This window comes from Anopheles merus, chromosome 2L (genome assembly GCF_017562075.2).
Source record: "Anopheles merus strain MAF chromosome 2L, AmerM5.1, whole genome shotgun sequence".
NCBI lineage: Eukaryota > Metazoa > Arthropoda > Insecta > Diptera > Culicidae > Anopheles > Anopheles merus.
Window position 1 is genome coordinate 18,406,928 of NC_054083.1, and position 17,542 is coordinate 18,424,469.

Sequence of the window (17,542 nt, forward strand, 5' to 3'; positions counted from 1 at the left end):
CATTATTTTTCAATCATTGACACAATCCAACCGTCCATGATCACGATCACCTCGCTTCAGATAATGATTACGACTTCTTACCAATTTTTTCTTTATCGCGTGTTTTCCCTACTATGAGCATAATTGTGAGAATCTTGGTCGAATCTATTGTCAACGGTTGTATTTATCTACATGTAGGCGAATCCTAGTACCAAGCAATGGTCAATTTTTGTCTCACCTGTTTTTCCCCCATTTCTTCTTCCCGTTCTTCTTCTTCTTCTTCTTCTTCTTCCCTGCACAGGAATCTCACATACACTTAGTCAAATTAACACGTTTATTGCGGCTGGCACGATTGCTTCAAAAGATGGATAGATACTCGCAGTACACGGCTATGATTTTAACCCTGTTGATGCTATGCTTCTCTTTAGTTGCACATTGGCTGGCTTGCGTATGGTTTGTGATTGCAGAGAAAGAAAGACTCATGAACGACGCGGACTGGGACATTGGTAAGTGTGTTAGGTGCACCCGCGGCACGTTCACCCGTGCACCAACATCGAACGAAGCGTAGTAACAGTGGTTTGGCGACTGGGCTTACATTTACATTCACACACACACACAGAGGCGCGCCCAGAGCTAGCCAAGAAGTCATTAGTAGTAGTTTTATATGTTTTCCAATGCGATATATGCAAGTGCATCAGCGGTGTACAAGTGCATTTTCATCCGCACAGTACGCTGGAGCGTAGCGAAGCCTTGAGTTTTGCGTTTGTAGTGACGATAATTAGGCCAAATGAGTAGATGCATCTCCTCAGAGTGAGCGCAAATAGAGTGATTAAAAATGGATTCGAAATGGAGCTCCCTTTACCAAACAATCGCTTTATCTTTGAGCTGAGAGTTGCTCCTCACTTTGGTATAAAACAAGCTATGCATATTTAGAATTGCAAATTGAACTTTTAGCATAAACATTCCTGTGTGCGTTGTTAAGCTTGTATCGTACGTAAAGTAGTTTGTTTTACTTTCGCATTTTATTCTTCACGAGCTCAACATACACTTTATGGTTGTTCTACTGCACTTAGAATAGATCAAAAGCATTCAATTCTAATAGAAACCAGTTTAAACATACTATAATATGTCCTCGTATAAAACAAGCTGCCATTCAACGGCAGACAGTAGCTTTCCATCCTACACGTAAGAGCTTCAGGATCCTAGTAAATGAGTTTTTACAATATTATTTCAAGTGCATGGGTACATTTGAAATCCTCTTCAAACTTTCCTGCTTTCCGTTACTTTTCCGCCATCAGCTATTCTTCACAACTCCTTTTACTTTCACACCGATTTCACTTTCGATCGATTTAGCAAACTGGCATAGCAGTAGCTGTATTGTATCGCGCCAGAAGCCATGTTTGCCGAGTTTTTGGCAACTAAATACCGGTGCCCGCCGTAGGGAAAGTGTTGAGAAAACCGCAAAAAGGCACCTGAAGCAACAAACAAAGTGCGCGTACGCAAAAGCACACTTAATAAGATAAGCAAAGATTGCTTCCAACCGACGGATGGGTTAGAGATAGAGAGAGAGAAAGAGCAGCTCTGGTAGAATATAGGCAGTCCTGATTGAAGCTGGAGTTGTAAGGTAAGCGGAGCGGGCGGAAAACTGAGCCGCCGGAACAGGGAAAACTCAAGAGAGCTGCTTTTTTCCTCTTCTTTCCCACTCCCGGTTTCGTAACGTGTTCGAAAAACCTCACCTTGCAGCATTGTCTCGTCCGAGAGGGACGATTGCGGCAGATTAGTGCGGAAGCATACAGGAAAGAGGCTCTCAATGTTAAGCGTTTTGCGCTAGGGTACGATCTCCGTGGAAAGTTTGGTGTGTAGTGTTTGAAAAGTTTCCCGCCCCTCCAGATTGCCCCGTTTTCCTCCCATATCCCCGACCGGTGGATAGCCGCAGGTGCAAAAGGCAGCAGCCCGGGCGTCCCTGGCACACTGGGCCGACAGTTCATCAACCACAAATTCGTTATGGAATGGTTTCAAGTTTTATCCCATCTTCTTCCTATCGCTCTCCTCATTTCAAACTCTACTTTCGTGGCACCCGTCACGATCTCTCTGTTTTTCTCTCCCTTTCTCTTTGTCTCTCTCTCTCTCTCTCTGTCTCTTGTCGGCAGGTTGGATCCACACACTGGCGGAGCGTCTTAAAATTCCCGTATCTAACGTGACACACGGCGAGGCATACATAACGGCATTATATTTCACCTTCACCAGCCTTACCTCCGTGGGCTTCGGCAACGTTTCGGCGACTACACTGAGTGAGAAAATTTTTAGCATCATCATGATGCTGATTGGAGGTAAGTGAATACGAGCGGGGTAAGGGGAACGGTTTCATGGGAGTTGATGTGTCTTTTATATGTGTGAGTGTGTGTGTGGTGATACTCAACTGAGTGATCATGATGCGACCGGTGAAGCATCGTTGTGGTGTTGATTGGATCGTCCTGTTTGCACCTTGCTCCAAGGATAAAATTCCCGGTTGGAAGGGGGTGAGGGTGGGAGAAAGCCGGGGGTTCGTTGCTTGATTCGTGCGAAGCCCCGCGAGGGACAGCCACCGAACCGAGCGCTGGGAAAATGGACGGCTTTTCCTGCGTCAGTTGTTTTCGATTACACACCAACGGTTGCGGGGCAGTGGCAACAAACCGTAATAGACAGGTCGGGCGCATGATTGTTGGCTAGTTTTGGGGAATGAAATACGAACATCGTTCTAGGCAGCCGTACAGCCGTTGCTAATTGAAATCTAGATACTGAGTTCTGTGTGAACCATTCAACTACGGGTGTGGTGTGGAATTTATTCGCCAGTAAGATAAGAAAATACGGCCTGTACTTTGTATGAATACGACACATTGTGGCGAGGATTGCTGTTTTTTATATATTTGCAAAAAAAAATTTACTATGATTCCAGCTAGTGAATTCTAGTCCTAGTCTAAGATAACGAAAAGAAAGAAAAGGCAATATGTTTCTAATATTATTTTTATTGACACTGTGTCATTTCTTTTTGAAGTATGCACTTTGGTGTAGTATGTTTCAAGAGCGTGTGACTAAGTAGATTGTACAAGAACCACTCAAAGAACCATTAGCAACATTTTTACAAGAAGGGAAGAAATTCGTCTAATGAGAAAAAACGATGGAGTTTTGATTTCTCACTTAAAACGCTACGCTATGTAAAATGCACATGAATCCTAAAAACGCTGTCAGGCATTTTACCGCAATTGCAGGACACTGGGATATTACAACAGATGTCTCAATGTTGGACATTTTGACCTTACATTCTTCCACGAAATGTTCCTGAAGCTATCGCAATTAAGGAAACTGATAAAATATCTATACTGGTACTGGAACTGATATCAAACTGATAGTAGTTTAGGAACTAAGGTCCAATTGGTGCTGGAACTGTGCGCAAACCTGTTCTTCGTCACGGTTCATGGAACGGTACTCATGATTATGGTTTATATACTGAATTTTAAATATAATTTTACCCTGAGGTAAATTTTACGCACGTATTAGTATCGGTCCGGAAGTTCGTTTTGTTCTCCGGATGCCATACTACTCGAACCGATGCCTCTTTGAACTGACACCAAATCTATACTAGTTTGGACATCATGTCCGTCCTTCAAAATGATAGAGAATCAATCATGAACAGATCACGAAGATATTGGGACTAAGGACAAACAATATGCCTGAATAGGACTAAACAATAAGCCAGTCATGGATTCAAGACCCGAATAGAACCATGCTATACGTAAGATCCCCTATTCATAGGACTAACTATCCCGCTATGGGTGACAAATAAGTCACTGCAAGCCAATCGCACTAGTGTTATAGGTAGGCCTAGACGAACAATCCTGGAAAGATATACCAGTTCAGGAACTTGCATTTGAAAATTGCTTCAGAACCTAATTCCGAGCCTATACCGGGCGTTGAACAGTTTTGGTACATGTCATTGCAAACCCAGTAATAGTCTCTGGATTTTCCTGAAAGTTCCAGATGCGTTTGTTTAACTCCAGATTGTAGATGTATGTTTAACTGTAACACAAAGTTGTTTTGGTTTGTAGAAACCCTGATAGCAAATAAAAAAAGTAGAGATCACACATGGGCAATAAAATAGCCAATATTCATCGCAGTGATTGTGAGAAAAGGGTTTGTTTTTGTTGTAAATCATAACTAAACGTACCATTCTGGTTTCCTGCTGGGCTTGATAAGAAATAAAAGGGTAAATTTCAAATGTAAAAAATATACCCCGCTTTCCATTCTACCCTTTACGCTTTTTAAACAAAGACGAACCTTTCTCATCAACGGCTTATTTTTCTCGATTGAGTGACCATAAAAACCAGCACCTAAAAAGGCAAACCTAGTCCCGAACCGTCTGCATTCCGGAATGTGACGTTTTGATGGTTGTGTGGGGATAGAATCTTACCACTGCTCATCATAACAATAGGTGCAAATGACAGAGCGTCTTCGAAACATCCACACAGCATAATGTGTGTTGAATTGGGCCCACACTGAAAGGGAGAAGAAAATGAGTAAATAATATACCAAGAAAGTGAGTAGAAATGAGCAGCAAACGCCGAGGGTGGACGTACTTCCCTTTCCAGTGTTAGTGGGATTTGCGGTTGTTCATGCTGCCCCAAACACTGGATCTGGCGTGGGGCTGTAATTTGTTTTTCTTTCCGCCGAGCGGCCGACGACTCATCTCGTCCGCCAGAATGGGCAGAGAAAAGTCAATAATGACAACGTCGCCCGACGACACTTTTCTAAAACGTGACCCACCGCACTCCATCCTTCCAATGGTGGACACGACGGCCAAGGCGGAGGAGATTTGATGTTTGCCCAGGCGACGAATCCGTCGCACAAAGGGCATCCACAAAAAGGTGACGAATGGGGGGATCGAGTGAAACGAAAAACCAAATCAAATCTCCTACTCGAAAACCGCACGATTGAATTCGCGATATCGACTGTCCTAATGAGGTTTTGCGGGCGGCAGTGGGCTGGCAAAGTTCAAAATTATTCCCCTGTCCCTGTCTGCCCGACCCAGACCAGGAGGCTCTCTGTCACGACGCTGCAAAGAGTTTGCTAGATTTTCCCGCCACAATCTTCACGGCACGGGTTCGGCAGGGGCGAAGCGGTTCGTCAAAGCCGTGGTGTCTATTTCAACCCTGGTGGGGCGCGATCGAGACGGCGTTCGGACGTAGTTGTTATAAACAGGCACCACCACCAGCCTGCCACACTTTTCTACTCCCCCTCCGAAGCCATTTCGTTGTTTACTAGCCAGCAAACAAGCACGATTGGGACGATCTACTCGCTCGTTCCTTAACCTGTCCCGCCCTTTATCACTGTCAGCTGGATTCACCCGCAAGGAGAAATATATATATTTTACACTCCCTGTAGTCTCGTTTCGTATCAGCAGCTTACCTCTGGATTTTCCTTTCAATTTCTTTCACCAAACAACGCACGCACCGTTTGCGACCGCCCAGCCCTTATGCACGCCGTAGTGTTCGGAAACGTGACAGCCATAATTCAGCGGATGTATTCACGCCGCTCCCTGTACCAGAGCAAGTGGCGTGACTTGAAGGATTTCATCGCTCTGCATCAGGTGAGTTGCAGCACTTCGCAGGGCTTTTCAACGGTGGCGAATAAGCGGCCCGCCGGGACCGATTGTGACATAATTTTCGCTCACGGTGCAACGTGATTTGACATCGTGGATTTGTTGGTTACATCGCAGCACCCTTGACTTTCTAAGGCTGTGCCGGAAGGGATGTAATTTATTTTTTTGCTCCATTTTTCTCTTCTCACGCTTGTTGTTTCTCATGTTTCATTCGACTGCATGGAACCCGTGGGCGCACACTCGCACTTTCCGTTTCGTCCTAACCAGATGCCGAAGGAGCTGAAACAGCGGATGCAGGATTACTTTCAAACAATGTGGTCACTTAATCATGGAATTGATGTCTACGAGGTAAGTAAGCATAAGAAGTTGATGGTGGTAGCGCATGTGAGCGTCTTGGTAATGAGGGAAACCCTCACCGTCATACAAATTACTTCCGTCGAAAACCAGCTTGTTGCACTGAGCCCGACCTCTCTCGCTCTGCTCAAGCTTTATGCTGCTTAATGCGTCACCAGCGGAACGAGCGAACGGCTGTCGGAACGGGCAACTTTTAATGGAACGCATAACGTTGGGGTTTTCGTTTGTCACGGCATGAACACAATGAAACAAAAAGAAACATTGGCTACTGGCGGTGAGAATTGTGACTTTCCTGCTCCCGCGTGTGATGCAGTTTGCCTCCACTCTCCTCCTCCCGTTTTTGTGCTCGGTCCCATTGCAACTAACTATTGCACCGAAGTGCTGTGCAAATTTGATGGCAGTTTTGTGGTTCTTTCATTCAATGCAGTGCAAGTATAAAGTTTAGCGCCCGAAATGGAAAGCATTCCCCAGTCCTTCTGTACCTTATGCTTTATTCATTGTTGCACTATTTTTTTTTAATCTGTTTTTGTCGTTTCGATTATGTACACAAGATGACATTGTGTTTGAAGAATTTTAGTGGACTGTGATAGCTACTGACACCGAATGAGATGACTTGCTTTTTTACCTTTCATCAAGCTTCAGCTTCAGCCTCAAAACCTTTCATCAAGCATGGTGGAAAAGCATAACTTCTTAGAAATATCATACCGGGAGGGTACGGGTACATTTTGTAAAGCTGTTGTGAAAAAACGCTTTGACTCTCAAAGGATTTTAAGTAGTTTTAATAAATACCATATTGGGTTTCGTAAATCACTTTTCAATGTGCACATCATGCAGAACATGTTGAATTAAATTCCCGTTTTGTGCATTAATGGAGCCCGCCGTTTTTTTTTTTTTTAAATAAAACCAGACATAACATATTTTTCCAATCAGTTTTATAAATAGGAATAACTGCAACATTTATCAACATGTGTTTTTAAACAGTGGTGAGACAAATTTTGTAATTTAAAAATAAAATAAAAGGTAGTTAAAAGCTCACTTAATCGTATGCAACAAAATGGCCAACAAAACAATCTACCTTAACTAAATAGGAAAACTGCACCACCGTAGGCTCTGAAGGCCTGCCTGGTACCCACTAGTGAAGTGAGCTTGGCTTTCAGTGACTTATTGTTACCATAGCAGGATAGTCAGTCCTACGTATGAGGGCGCGGTCTATTCGGGACTTGAACTCATGACGGGCATGTTGTTACGTCATACGAGTTGACGACTGCACCACCAGACCGGCCCCGGGGTTTATTTATAGCGTAGTATATTAAGAGTGCTATTTCATCCTCATGTCAGGAGAAGATTTTTTTCAAAAACGACTTTAACTTTAATCAATCTGTTAAAGATCTTTAACGACTTTAATCTTTAACATTTGCAAGATTGCCTTAACACAGCGGTCGTCATAGTCCGGCCCGCGGGTCTAATGCGGCCTGCCACAACGCTCAATCTGGCCCGCAATATAATTTTCCTATTTATTAAAGATGGGAAGAACCTATCCGAATATGAATATATTATTGATCATCTTTGAGTATCACATTTCATACCGTCGAACTCTTTCAACTACGATTATCATAATATGGATCGAAGGAATCATCACAATGGTGCAACTAGAGGTTAAATTTCTACTATCTAACAATAACATTGTTTCACCACAATGAGATGAGGATTTCAAAGCAGAATCGAATATTTAAAAAAAACCTGATTGTTTTTTTATGAGTACGACGATAACACAATGTTGGAGCAACTGCATTTTTTTTTTTCTCTAAAATGTTTTGATGGACTAATGTAAGTGCAAAAAACTGAATTCTCCTGGCACGCGGCTTATGATCATTTACTAAATTTGGCCCTTGGTATCAAAAGTTTGCCGACCGCTGCCTTGACATATGGTTGCATGTACTCTTCTTCTAGCATAATCAAAATGACGTCTATTGAAAATCCATTACATTAGATACTTTTGAAAAAAGAATACAAATTCACCATCAACGCCAGTTGTATACAACGCTTATTCTATTTGGCGTAACGTCCTACGCGGACATGCCGGCCTATACAGGCTTTCGAGACTTAATTCATCACCACGTAGCCGAATAGTCAAATCCTTGCTAGGGGGGGAGGGGGAAGGTCCATTCTGGGCTTAAACCCGTGACAGGCATGTAATTAAGTCTTTCGAGTTGACGACTGTACCACGAAACCGCACAACAACGCATAAAACGCATCAACATTATCAAACGCCGACAAGTTTGCATTACGCATTCAATGTCACACGATTGTACAAAATTATGTTACCAATCTATAGAAAATATGCATCAAAACAATGGATCAGTCCAACTTAAACAAAATTTGAGCAAACGTTAATGTATAATCAACAACAACATGAACTTCACATCATGTGTGAATGGCATTGTTATTTGCTCCCAAAACGGTGGCTCAATCATTCAGAGCATTTTATTAACTTCACACAATGTTATTCATTGCGTACTGTTGAATGCTAACGATATGGAATACATTTCCACTTAAACGCTTCCCATTACCCATCCAATCCTTCAAATATGCGAGCGACTCGTTTTTTAAAACATCTGAATCCACAGAAACCATTATTCAAACCATCATGCCACTTTTTATACTCCCTCCAACGTGTACGTAACCACAACTTGTGCCCTGTTGTGGTACAGTTTATCCGTGGTTATAGAAGTATGTGAAAGTACATGTGGATTTAGTGGTTGATTCGGTTGAATAAACATCAGCCGTTAATGTCAAACAAACAAAAAAGTTTAAGTTGTACTCAGTTACATTGCACTGGCGACAAAAGTGAGCAGTGCTAGAGAGCTACTAACCCTAAATTTCAAAGAATGAAACGAGTTCCTAGAAATTCATGATCCTAATCCTGAAAATTCTTTCGGAACCGTGTTTTCCAGCAAATATGTAAACTAATAAAGCTACTACCTTGCTCGCTAGTTTTATTCGTTGACACGTGTTGCCTTTAACTTTGTTTATAGATTTTAAAAGAATTTCCCGAGGAGCTACGGGGCGACATATCAATGCATCTGCACCGTGAAATACTGCAGCTTCCAATCTTTGAGTCCGCATCACAGGTAAGACACACGGCATTGTTTGTTGTCCATTTGGGTCTCTTTTTTTGCGATCAAGTTTTAAGTCTTTGCGTGATTGTATCCTGCTCTTCCTTCGCTCTAATTGATTCTTCCAGGGTTGCCTGAAGCTGCTCTCACTACATATCAAGGCGAACTTTTGCGCACCGGGCGAGTATCTGATCCACAAAGGCGATGCGTTAAGCTACATCTATTACATATGCAACGGCTCGATGGAGGTCATGCAAAACAACATGGTCGTCGCCATCCTAGGTAAGTGTGCGGGTACAGCCGTAGTTTCTACACCATAACTAATTAGCACCGGTGTCCACTCGGGTTGGGGGTCTTCTCACTCACTCCCCCTGAATCCTACCATTACTTCGCACCAGGCAAGGGAGATCTCGTTGGCTGTGATATAAGCATACATTTGCTGCACGGGAATCAGGGCAACTCGGGCAACACCGGCTCGCAGGACACCATCGTTAAGAGCAGCGGCGATGTAAAGGTATATATCTGCCTATCTCGCCGAGCGTGCATCCCATCGGGATTGCACCGGCATTTAGCTGAGCCACATTGGATGGCGTTTCATCCATTTCCCTGAACCCATCATTCCAGGCACTCACCTATTGTGATTTGAAAAGCATCCACATGAGCGGACTGGTGGAAGTGTTGCGCCTGTACCCGGAGTACCAGCAGGAGTTTGCCAACGACATCCAGCACGACCTGACGTACAACCTGCGCGAAGGGTACGAGGCCGAGGAGGAGACGGAAAACAACGGACCCTGTCTGGCGCTGCCCTCCATCAGCGAGGACGACGAGAACCAGTCCGATGCGGAGACTAGCTCGGCCTCGCCCATGAACACCGCGCTGCAAAAGTCGCCGGCCCACAACGTCGGCAGTAGCCCACGGCACGCCAAGCTGGTGCATAGGTGAGTATACGGGGTTTTGGGCGCTAAACAAATATCGCGCACGAATATCAACAGGCGCGCTGGAAAGTTTCGTGAAGTAAAGCCGAAAACGGCACGGAACCGGCATCGAAGAGATAAAGTTTGTTTGTTTGAAGGTGGAGGTAGCAGGCAAGGACCGAGGGACGGCGTCTTTCGTTTTTACAATGACACGGACGAAGCTTGAAATGTACTTTAGCGGTAAAAGTACTTCAAGCGCTGAAATTAAACATAAAAGTCAAAAGAGCAGCGATGCGAAGATATTTTTCTGGTATTTGAAAAAAAAACATGACAATGTTTATCAAATCTTTAAGATAGAACTGAATGTTTGATGTTATTGAATTATGTTGAATCGTCTCGTAATGTGCGCTACACACAAAAACTCGACTATGTTTTTCTATTTTTCTATTTTTCCCCCTATCTGCGGATCGAATAAAAGATTTTTGAATTTTTTACAGGATAAGATCTGATATCTATTTATAAGACAATTGATATCAACGGTCATTTTAATTGTTGTATTGCGATTTAAAACACATACAGTGTACTCTTCATTTGTTAAAAATTTAAGTACATCCCTAACCTAGTGCTATAATCAACCGTATAATATAATAGAAACCAAAATAGACAGCAAACACCTGTTATCTTTTTATGTTATAACTGCGTTCTAGAAACTGAGATGTTGATGCCTATCGTTGACCAGTATCTACGGTTATTGACTTATTAAAAGTTGTGCACTTTTCTATTGATGATCCCTGGTCATGACTTTGAAATATTAGATCTAATTATTCAATTTTGACCATTTATTGATTGCTCTGTGTGGTCTATGACAGCCTATTACATATGTTTTCGTTCATAGAAGGTATTTAAGAACTCTCCTGTTGTAACGACAGTTGATTAGATGTAGCTAAAATCAAATCTGATGCTTAGAAGAGTTCAAGTTTACTTACTAATTAGAGGGAAAATTAGGTAATATAAATCCAGATATTGACAAAAAAAACCTATTTTAGTTTAGCTAGAATGCTCAAGCTAAAGGCTCAAGGGCATCCCATAATTTATTCCCTGTTTCGTTCGTTTCATGATTCATTCCAGTTCGTTTCCGTTGGCATAGGAATGCAAGAATATTATTAATTTATTTCTCCCCATTTTTCGTACCGCTCCACCCATCCCTTCCTTCTCACAAAATCTACCCATAGCCGCAATCGGTCGTTAGTGGCGCTAAGGGAGCGAGTTGAGCGGCAACGGTCGGTGCAGACGGCCAGCCAGCCGCCTACCGTCGAACAGGCCAACTCTTTCGAAGGACTGAACCTGGAGGTGGCTAAAGAGAAGGAGAAGGGACGCATGTCCGTGGAGCGGTTGGACAATCAGGTTACCACACTGCACAACGACGTGGCTGCGCTTAGCGTGGAGGTAAGGAAACACTGGGCGGGCTAACGGGAGAGCGGGAAAAGTTCTAATTAACTTGGCGTTTGCACTTGGCTCGCCGTTGGATTATAGTATTTTGTCGATTAGATGTTGAACAGCACACAACAAGTGGTTTTCGAGATTTTTGACCGAGGCTACAAACCGACAGCATAATGGAATATGATTAATAATTCATCTTAACACTGCGCGAAGCGGACGGTACGGTTTATTGTTACATATTTTACGGGCGCGAAGTTTAAAACTGTTGAGTGTTGTTGCGTGTGTGAAAAGCAAGCAGCACTGAACAAATCGATTAAAACTTGTACAGTTTGATTTCCATGATTGCAAACTTTCACATAGTGAAAATCAATTACTTAACATCAACGCTCACCTTAAAAATAAACAACACTTTTACTTCATTTTAAAAGGTAGATTTGTTTAAAAAAAACTGGTACTTTCAAACCCTGATTACAGTAAACGACTGTCTCTCCAAACCTAGTTACAACTACATTGTGATTCACTTAACGAACATGATTGTTAAAGCTAGCTTTTTTGCATGCTTTGAAATGACATTGCAATCAATTAGCTTGGGTGATAGTTTTTTTCAATCGATGGCTTCACATTCCTTACACCTAACATGTACATTGGAATGCCAGATTCATCGGGTTTGAAGAACATTATCGACGATCAATCCAAAGCTGTCACCCATCAGAGCGTTGAAATGCTCTGCAAAGGATTTTCTGCTGTTCATTCACCTTCATTCAATCCAATGATGCAGTAGATTTCAAATACTGAACGAAATATTTAAATAATAAATGATACATTAGAAACCTATTTTCCCACAAAACTTCTGACGAGTCAATAATGCAAAATAAGCAATATATAAGCAAAAAAACGTTAAAACAAATCATTTGTAGAATGAAATTTGGCCAAAACCATCGAAGTAGACACATGTTTTTTGTTCTCTACATAATTTACATCAATCGTCTCCAGTCTATGATCCGTGGCATTAACAGACGTGGTCTGCGAAAAAATTGATTTGTTTAAAGAAAAGCTTTTTACAATAGAAATCGTGCAATTTTTTATACTTCAATTAAAAAATATTGCAAAAGCTTTCAAAAAAATTTACAAATTATATGCCAACAATATTTGTGAGCCACGGCTAACGTATTTACAAAGCTAAGTGGTCCGTCATCCTATACAAGTTGGAAAGCACTGATTGACATGAACTTTAATGCTTCAAATTAATGAGTTGTATGGGCTGGTAATGGGTTGATACATGAAATTTTTTTATGTATGTTTTATTTATAGATATTTTTACAATCATGAATATACAAGTTCTACTAAATTTCGTACGCTAATTCATACACTAATTCCTACGCTAATTCCTACGCTACTTCAATCGCTAATTCTTACACTGCAATGCTTTCCTACGCTGCACAATTTCTACCGAGTATGGTTTGCCGACTGGAACTGGAACTGTATCGGTTCCAAGTATCGTTTAAAATCCGAATTCGGAACAGTTCTAGGTACAGTTCTTAAAAATAATAGAAATCTCGAGCCGTTTCTGGATCAGAAAGAGTTCATGATCGGTTCCAGAACCGGCGAGTTTTCAGGTATGATAGGTTCCAGGGCCGGTAGGAGTTTATGATAGGTTCTAGGACCGGTAATAGCTTCATGACATATTTCAGAACCGATATGGATTAATGATAGGTTCCAGGACCGGTATGGGTTCATGATATATTCCAGGGCCGGTATGGGTCCATGGCAGGTTCATGGACCGGTATGGGTTCATGACAGTTATGGGTTCATAATCGATTCCGGGACCGGTATGGGTTCATGATAGGTTCCAGGGCTGGTATGAGTTCATAATAGGTTCCAAGACCGGTATTGATGCATGCTCAGTTCTTGGACCGGTGTAATTAGTATTGGTTCCTGAACCAGTATGGACTTTATATCGGTTCCAGGACTGGTATAGGGTCAGTATTAGATCCAGAACCTTTATTATGTTGTATGTAGTTCTTGAATCAGAAAACGTAACGTATTGATGTCAGGATCAGTATGGGTTTTGCTTTGATTTTAGGTCTCTTTAACGGTCGTCAACAGTACCTCATTTGAATTGGGTTTGAAGGCCATTAATTTCGGCGTTAAGAGTACGGCGAGTAAAGGCGATCTTTTAAATTTAGTTGCGCAGCCCTGTAGTCTGCCCAAATCAACTTGTATAATGCAAACATCATTATTAAGAGAGCACACGTCGATGAAATTAGAAGAGTGGTAAAAATAAATTTAAATTAAATATAATTACGGTCATTTTGTCCTAGTCAAACCTTACTTTACAAAACAACAACTTTACATTGATGGTCTGTTTCATATTTGTAGATGATTGGTCTAAAGTTCGATAGTCAAAGGCAAAAACAATGCAAATTATGTGATATATTTTACATGCATTTATACATTATCAATAATCAATTCACCAGTGATGAGACCAAACTTGAGCCCCACTTTACTTACGTTTAATTGACCTTTTCGAATTTGCTTCACCACAGGTACGCAATGCTATACACGCGCTGCAGGAGATGACGTACAACACGATGAATTCCCAGCTGGATCTGGGCCATTTTCAGCCTGCTCGGTCGATACCGAACCTGCAGAACGGCGCGGTAGGCATACTGCGCGACAGCGATCACGTGCTAATGGCGCGCAGCAGCTCCCATCCGCCGGAGATGTGGTGCCGGGAGATGAACGTCTTTGCCGAGGGCGGCATAGCCAGCCCCAACGGTACGGAGGTCCTGTCCGAGGCGATGTACCGGCGCAAGTCAATCCTGTCCCAGAAGTACTCGGAGGAAATGTCCAGCTCGACGCAAACCGAAAACATGATCGACTTCGACACGCTGGAAAAGGTTGTCCTCGCCCATCCGCACCTGGTGCTTAAGATCCTGGGCGTGGAGGCCGTGTTCGGCAAGGAGAGCGATCACCTCGCCAAATCGTACCCGCTGAACACCATCTCCGAGGTGGCCAGCTCGGGGGAAACGATCTCGTCACGGGTACAGGACACGGTCCCGACCTACAAACTTCCCCCGTTTCTTACCAACACCAACATCATTAGCAACCCGCCCGCCACACACCACCATCAGTGTGAGCTGGACGGCCAGCTGTACGATCACCGTGCGCTGATCGATGCGTATCATCAGGAGGGCGATTTCTACTCCGCGCCCTCGAGCGCCTGCGCCAAGGAGGACAACTGTGACAACATATCGAACGCAACAACAACAACACCACCACCACCACCTCCGCCCCCGCCCCCACCACCACTACCACCGCTGTTATCAGCTCCCTCTAATCCGCACGACGTACCTTTGCTCGGGACTGAGGGCGGCCGCGCCCCAGTGCCCGACACGGACTGTATCCTGGTAGACGAGAACGTGAACGTACTGAAGCAATCTGCTATGAATCATATCTTCCGAAAACAGGACCGCGTACCACCGAATTATCGCTTTTCCGCCGGCGATGCCGACCACCTGGAGAAGGGGCTGAGGAATCTACCGTCGTCCCGCTCGCTCGGTGGCAGTTGAAATGCTTCCGCTGGCGGAGCAGTGGCGAGTACATGAATGTCTGTAGTGATGAAACTGTTCTTTCTTTTTACATCGCTATTGTGTTGCATCCATTTAAAAAACAAACAAACAAACTAGTGAGAAATTAATAAAAACTGATTTTAACACCGGCAAACAACAGCGGCAACAGTTGGTGTTTGTGAGTGGTTGTAGTATTGAGAAAATAAAAGCGTGATTAGCCTGCACCGATAAAGATGAGTCGATTCAATGAAAAAAAAATAATAATAATAGAAAAAGAGATGATTTTGTAGACACTCGATTGTTTTGTTGTTTCGAGAGCTCTTCAAACGTGTATCTCTCGCTCAACAATACACCCGCCAGCATTATCATTCCATCAGCATCAATCACGAGCGACTGGCACACATTGGACCCGCGTGTGCCGGTGGGCGCGCTTCCGCGTACTACTATCTTAATCGGTTTTGATTTCTTTGCCAACACAAGATAAGCAGTAGTTTACTCGAATCAGTACTCTTGTACGGAGTTTATTGTGTAAAAGCAATGTGTATATGTGAAAATAAAATACAGAACATACCCGTACAATACGGTGTCACAGACGATGTCATCGTATAAAGGCACTGCTGGCATATTTACACAGCGCTAGCTAGCTTGCGGCTGCCCGGCTTATACCACTTCTTTTTCGACTTCACTGGCTTCATCACTGGCGGAAGATCTAGCGGACATTCGGACGGAGCAGACGAAGCACTGGCAGCAGGGGGCAGCTTTTTATCGCGCCTGATCAGTGCCAACGGCGAAGAGCCCACCTTCTTCGGGCTGGGCAACGGGGTAGCCATTTCGTTTAGGTTTAGCTGCGAGGTGCTCCCATTTAGTTTGTCCTTTTTGTGGCCAAAGTTTGAGAAAATGTCCCAAAAGGAGTGTGATTTTTTTAGGCTTCCGGTGCGACTGTCCTGTTCCGCCGCGCTGGGAAGCTTCACGACTAACGGAGGCTGCTCAACTAGCACCTTCGGTAGCTGCTGCGGTGGGCGAATCAATTCCACCGGTTTGCTGTGGACTGGTGGCTTCTGCGGTGCTGGCAACTCGCGCCCGCTCACTTCCAAGCCCACCTTCCGGGGCGTATCGCGTATCGATTCGGCCAGCTTGTCCCAGAAGTTGTACAGATTTTGCGACCGCTGGTAGTCCAGCCGGCAGGTGTAGCGCAGGTGGGGCGGAAGCTCGCACCGATCGTACACGCACGGTATCACCTTGCGCGCCTTTTGCTCTATCTGCAGCGCCTGGGCAAAGGTGACGGTGAAGTCGTTCAACGGGCTGGCCAGAAAGGCTTTGGAAATGATCACCACCACGCGCCGGCAGCGTTCGGATATGAGGCGAGAAATGACTTCGTGCTCAAAGTTGCTTCCACCCAATATGTCACGATCGCGCAGGCACAGCTGCAGTCCGCGTGCCTCCAGCTTGTCCACCATTTTCGAGGCAAATTCTATGTCTGCGTCGGCGAACAGGATGAACGCATCGTACTGCTGCTTGTGGTCGGACGTATCGTCTCGCGTGATAATGTCGCAATCCGCGCTGACCTTCGATTCGATTGCTTCCGTTTCGCGCCCCTGCTGTGCTGCACGCTTTTGCTCCCGCAGTAGAAACTGTTCTGCATCACGCTCTGTAAAGAGGGGTCGAGCCGAATCAGTTGGAAGTTGGCTCGATACGAGTTGTGATCCTCCATGCGGCAACTTACCAAACATTTTGGAAGTGTCGTCCAGTATATCCCAACGGTCGATACAACCGAGCACGCACTGCAGTTCGGCCAGGTTCGGCTCACGCTTACACTGATGGGTTTCGCTTTGCCACAGGTCCAGCAGGCAGCGGGTCGGATTCGGATTGGTAGACACCAGCGGTAGGAAGCTTTTGGGAATGCCAATGACATCGAACACACCGCGCCAGTCACGAAAGTAGCCATCCTCGGACGTGAATATTCGTTTGTGATTCAGCAACTCGGCTACCAACTCCCGTGTTCGTGAGCTTAAAGCTTCCAGGGGAACCACCGCCAAATCGATCCGATTCTTCACGCTGACCTCCGTCGGTTTTACGGGATTGTCCAACATTATGCTCTCGGGCACGGCACTATTGTATCACACCGGAGGCACTTTGCGTCAATTATCGCACTAACGAGTAGGTGGTATTTGCTAATCTACGCATAAACTTATCAGAATATCTTCTTATCACAAAAATGTTGCGAAAGGTAAACAAGCACGGTCATTGTTATTGTTGCAGTTGTGCTGATCGAAGTAGCATAGCGGGAGCACTGTTGGTCATTTTAGCAGACATTTACTTGCCGCAGTGTTTATGTTATATCAAAAACTAAAAATAAAAAGAACTACAAAAACCATAAGACCAAAAATAAGTCTAAAAAGCTGTATATACATTACTACAAACGCAAAAAATTAATAAATTCATTTCCAAGAATCAAACAAATCATGAAGAATTAAGACGGCGCTCTGGCACCAATCGAGCACGACATCGAACATGAAACATGTATGGGATTTA

At 43.9% G+C, this 17,542-nt stretch overlaps 2 protein-coding genes across 4 annotated transcripts in view; one reads left to right on the forward strand and one right to left on the reverse strand.

Annotated features, from left to right (window-relative positions):
• The window catches only part of LOC121592207 (potassium voltage-gated channel subfamily H member 8), a 46,451-nt gene extending 31,287 nt beyond the window's left edge, over window positions 1–15,164 (forward strand). For all 3 annotated transcript variants that reach the window (XM_041913605.1, XM_041913608.1, XM_041913607.1), the window contains exons 10-19: window positions 281–485; window positions 2,130–2,309; window positions 5,484–5,602; window positions 5,882–5,962; window positions 9,004–9,099; window positions 9,213–9,366; window positions 9,483–9,598; window positions 9,709–10,022; window positions 11,231–11,444; window positions 13,985–15,164. In XM_041913605.1, the coding sequence (XP_041769539.1) occupies window positions 281–485; window positions 2,130–2,309; window positions 5,484–5,602; window positions 5,882–5,962; window positions 9,004–9,099; window positions 9,213–9,366; window positions 9,483–9,598; window positions 9,709–10,022; window positions 11,231–11,444; window positions 13,985–15,010 (2,505 nt within the window). In that variant the 3' untranslated portion in view covers window positions 15,011–15,164. The remainder of the gene's footprint in view (window positions 1–280; window positions 486–2,129; window positions 2,310–5,483; window positions 5,603–5,881; window positions 5,963–9,003; window positions 9,100–9,212; window positions 9,367–9,482; window positions 9,599–9,708; window positions 10,023–11,230; window positions 11,445–13,984) is intronic.
• Window positions 15,165–15,507: 343 nt separating this feature from the next.
• LOC121592208 (myeloid differentiation primary response protein MyD88) lies at window positions 15,508–17,295 on the reverse strand. The gene is made up of 2 exons (XM_041913609.1): window positions 16,734–17,295; window positions 15,508–16,658 (listed from the first exon to the last, which is right to left on the reverse strand). The coding sequence occupies exons 1-2, from the start codon at window positions 17,098–17,100 to the stop codon at window positions 15,637–15,639; spliced, it is 1,389 nt and encodes a 462-aa protein (XP_041769543.1). The 5' UTR covers window positions 17,101–17,295; the 3' UTR covers window positions 15,508–15,636.
• Window positions 17,296–17,542: the final 247 nt, after the last annotated feature.

Coding starts and splice junctions, on each gene's coding strand:
- LOC121592208 (XM_041913609.1), bottom strand. CDS start 17,100: ATGTTGGACAATCCCGTAAAACCGACGGAGGTCAGCGTGAAGAATCGG. Junction 16,659..16,733: donor CGACACTTCCAAAATGTTTG/GTAAGTTGCCGC, acceptor CCCTCTTTACAG/AGCGTGATGCAGAACAGTTT.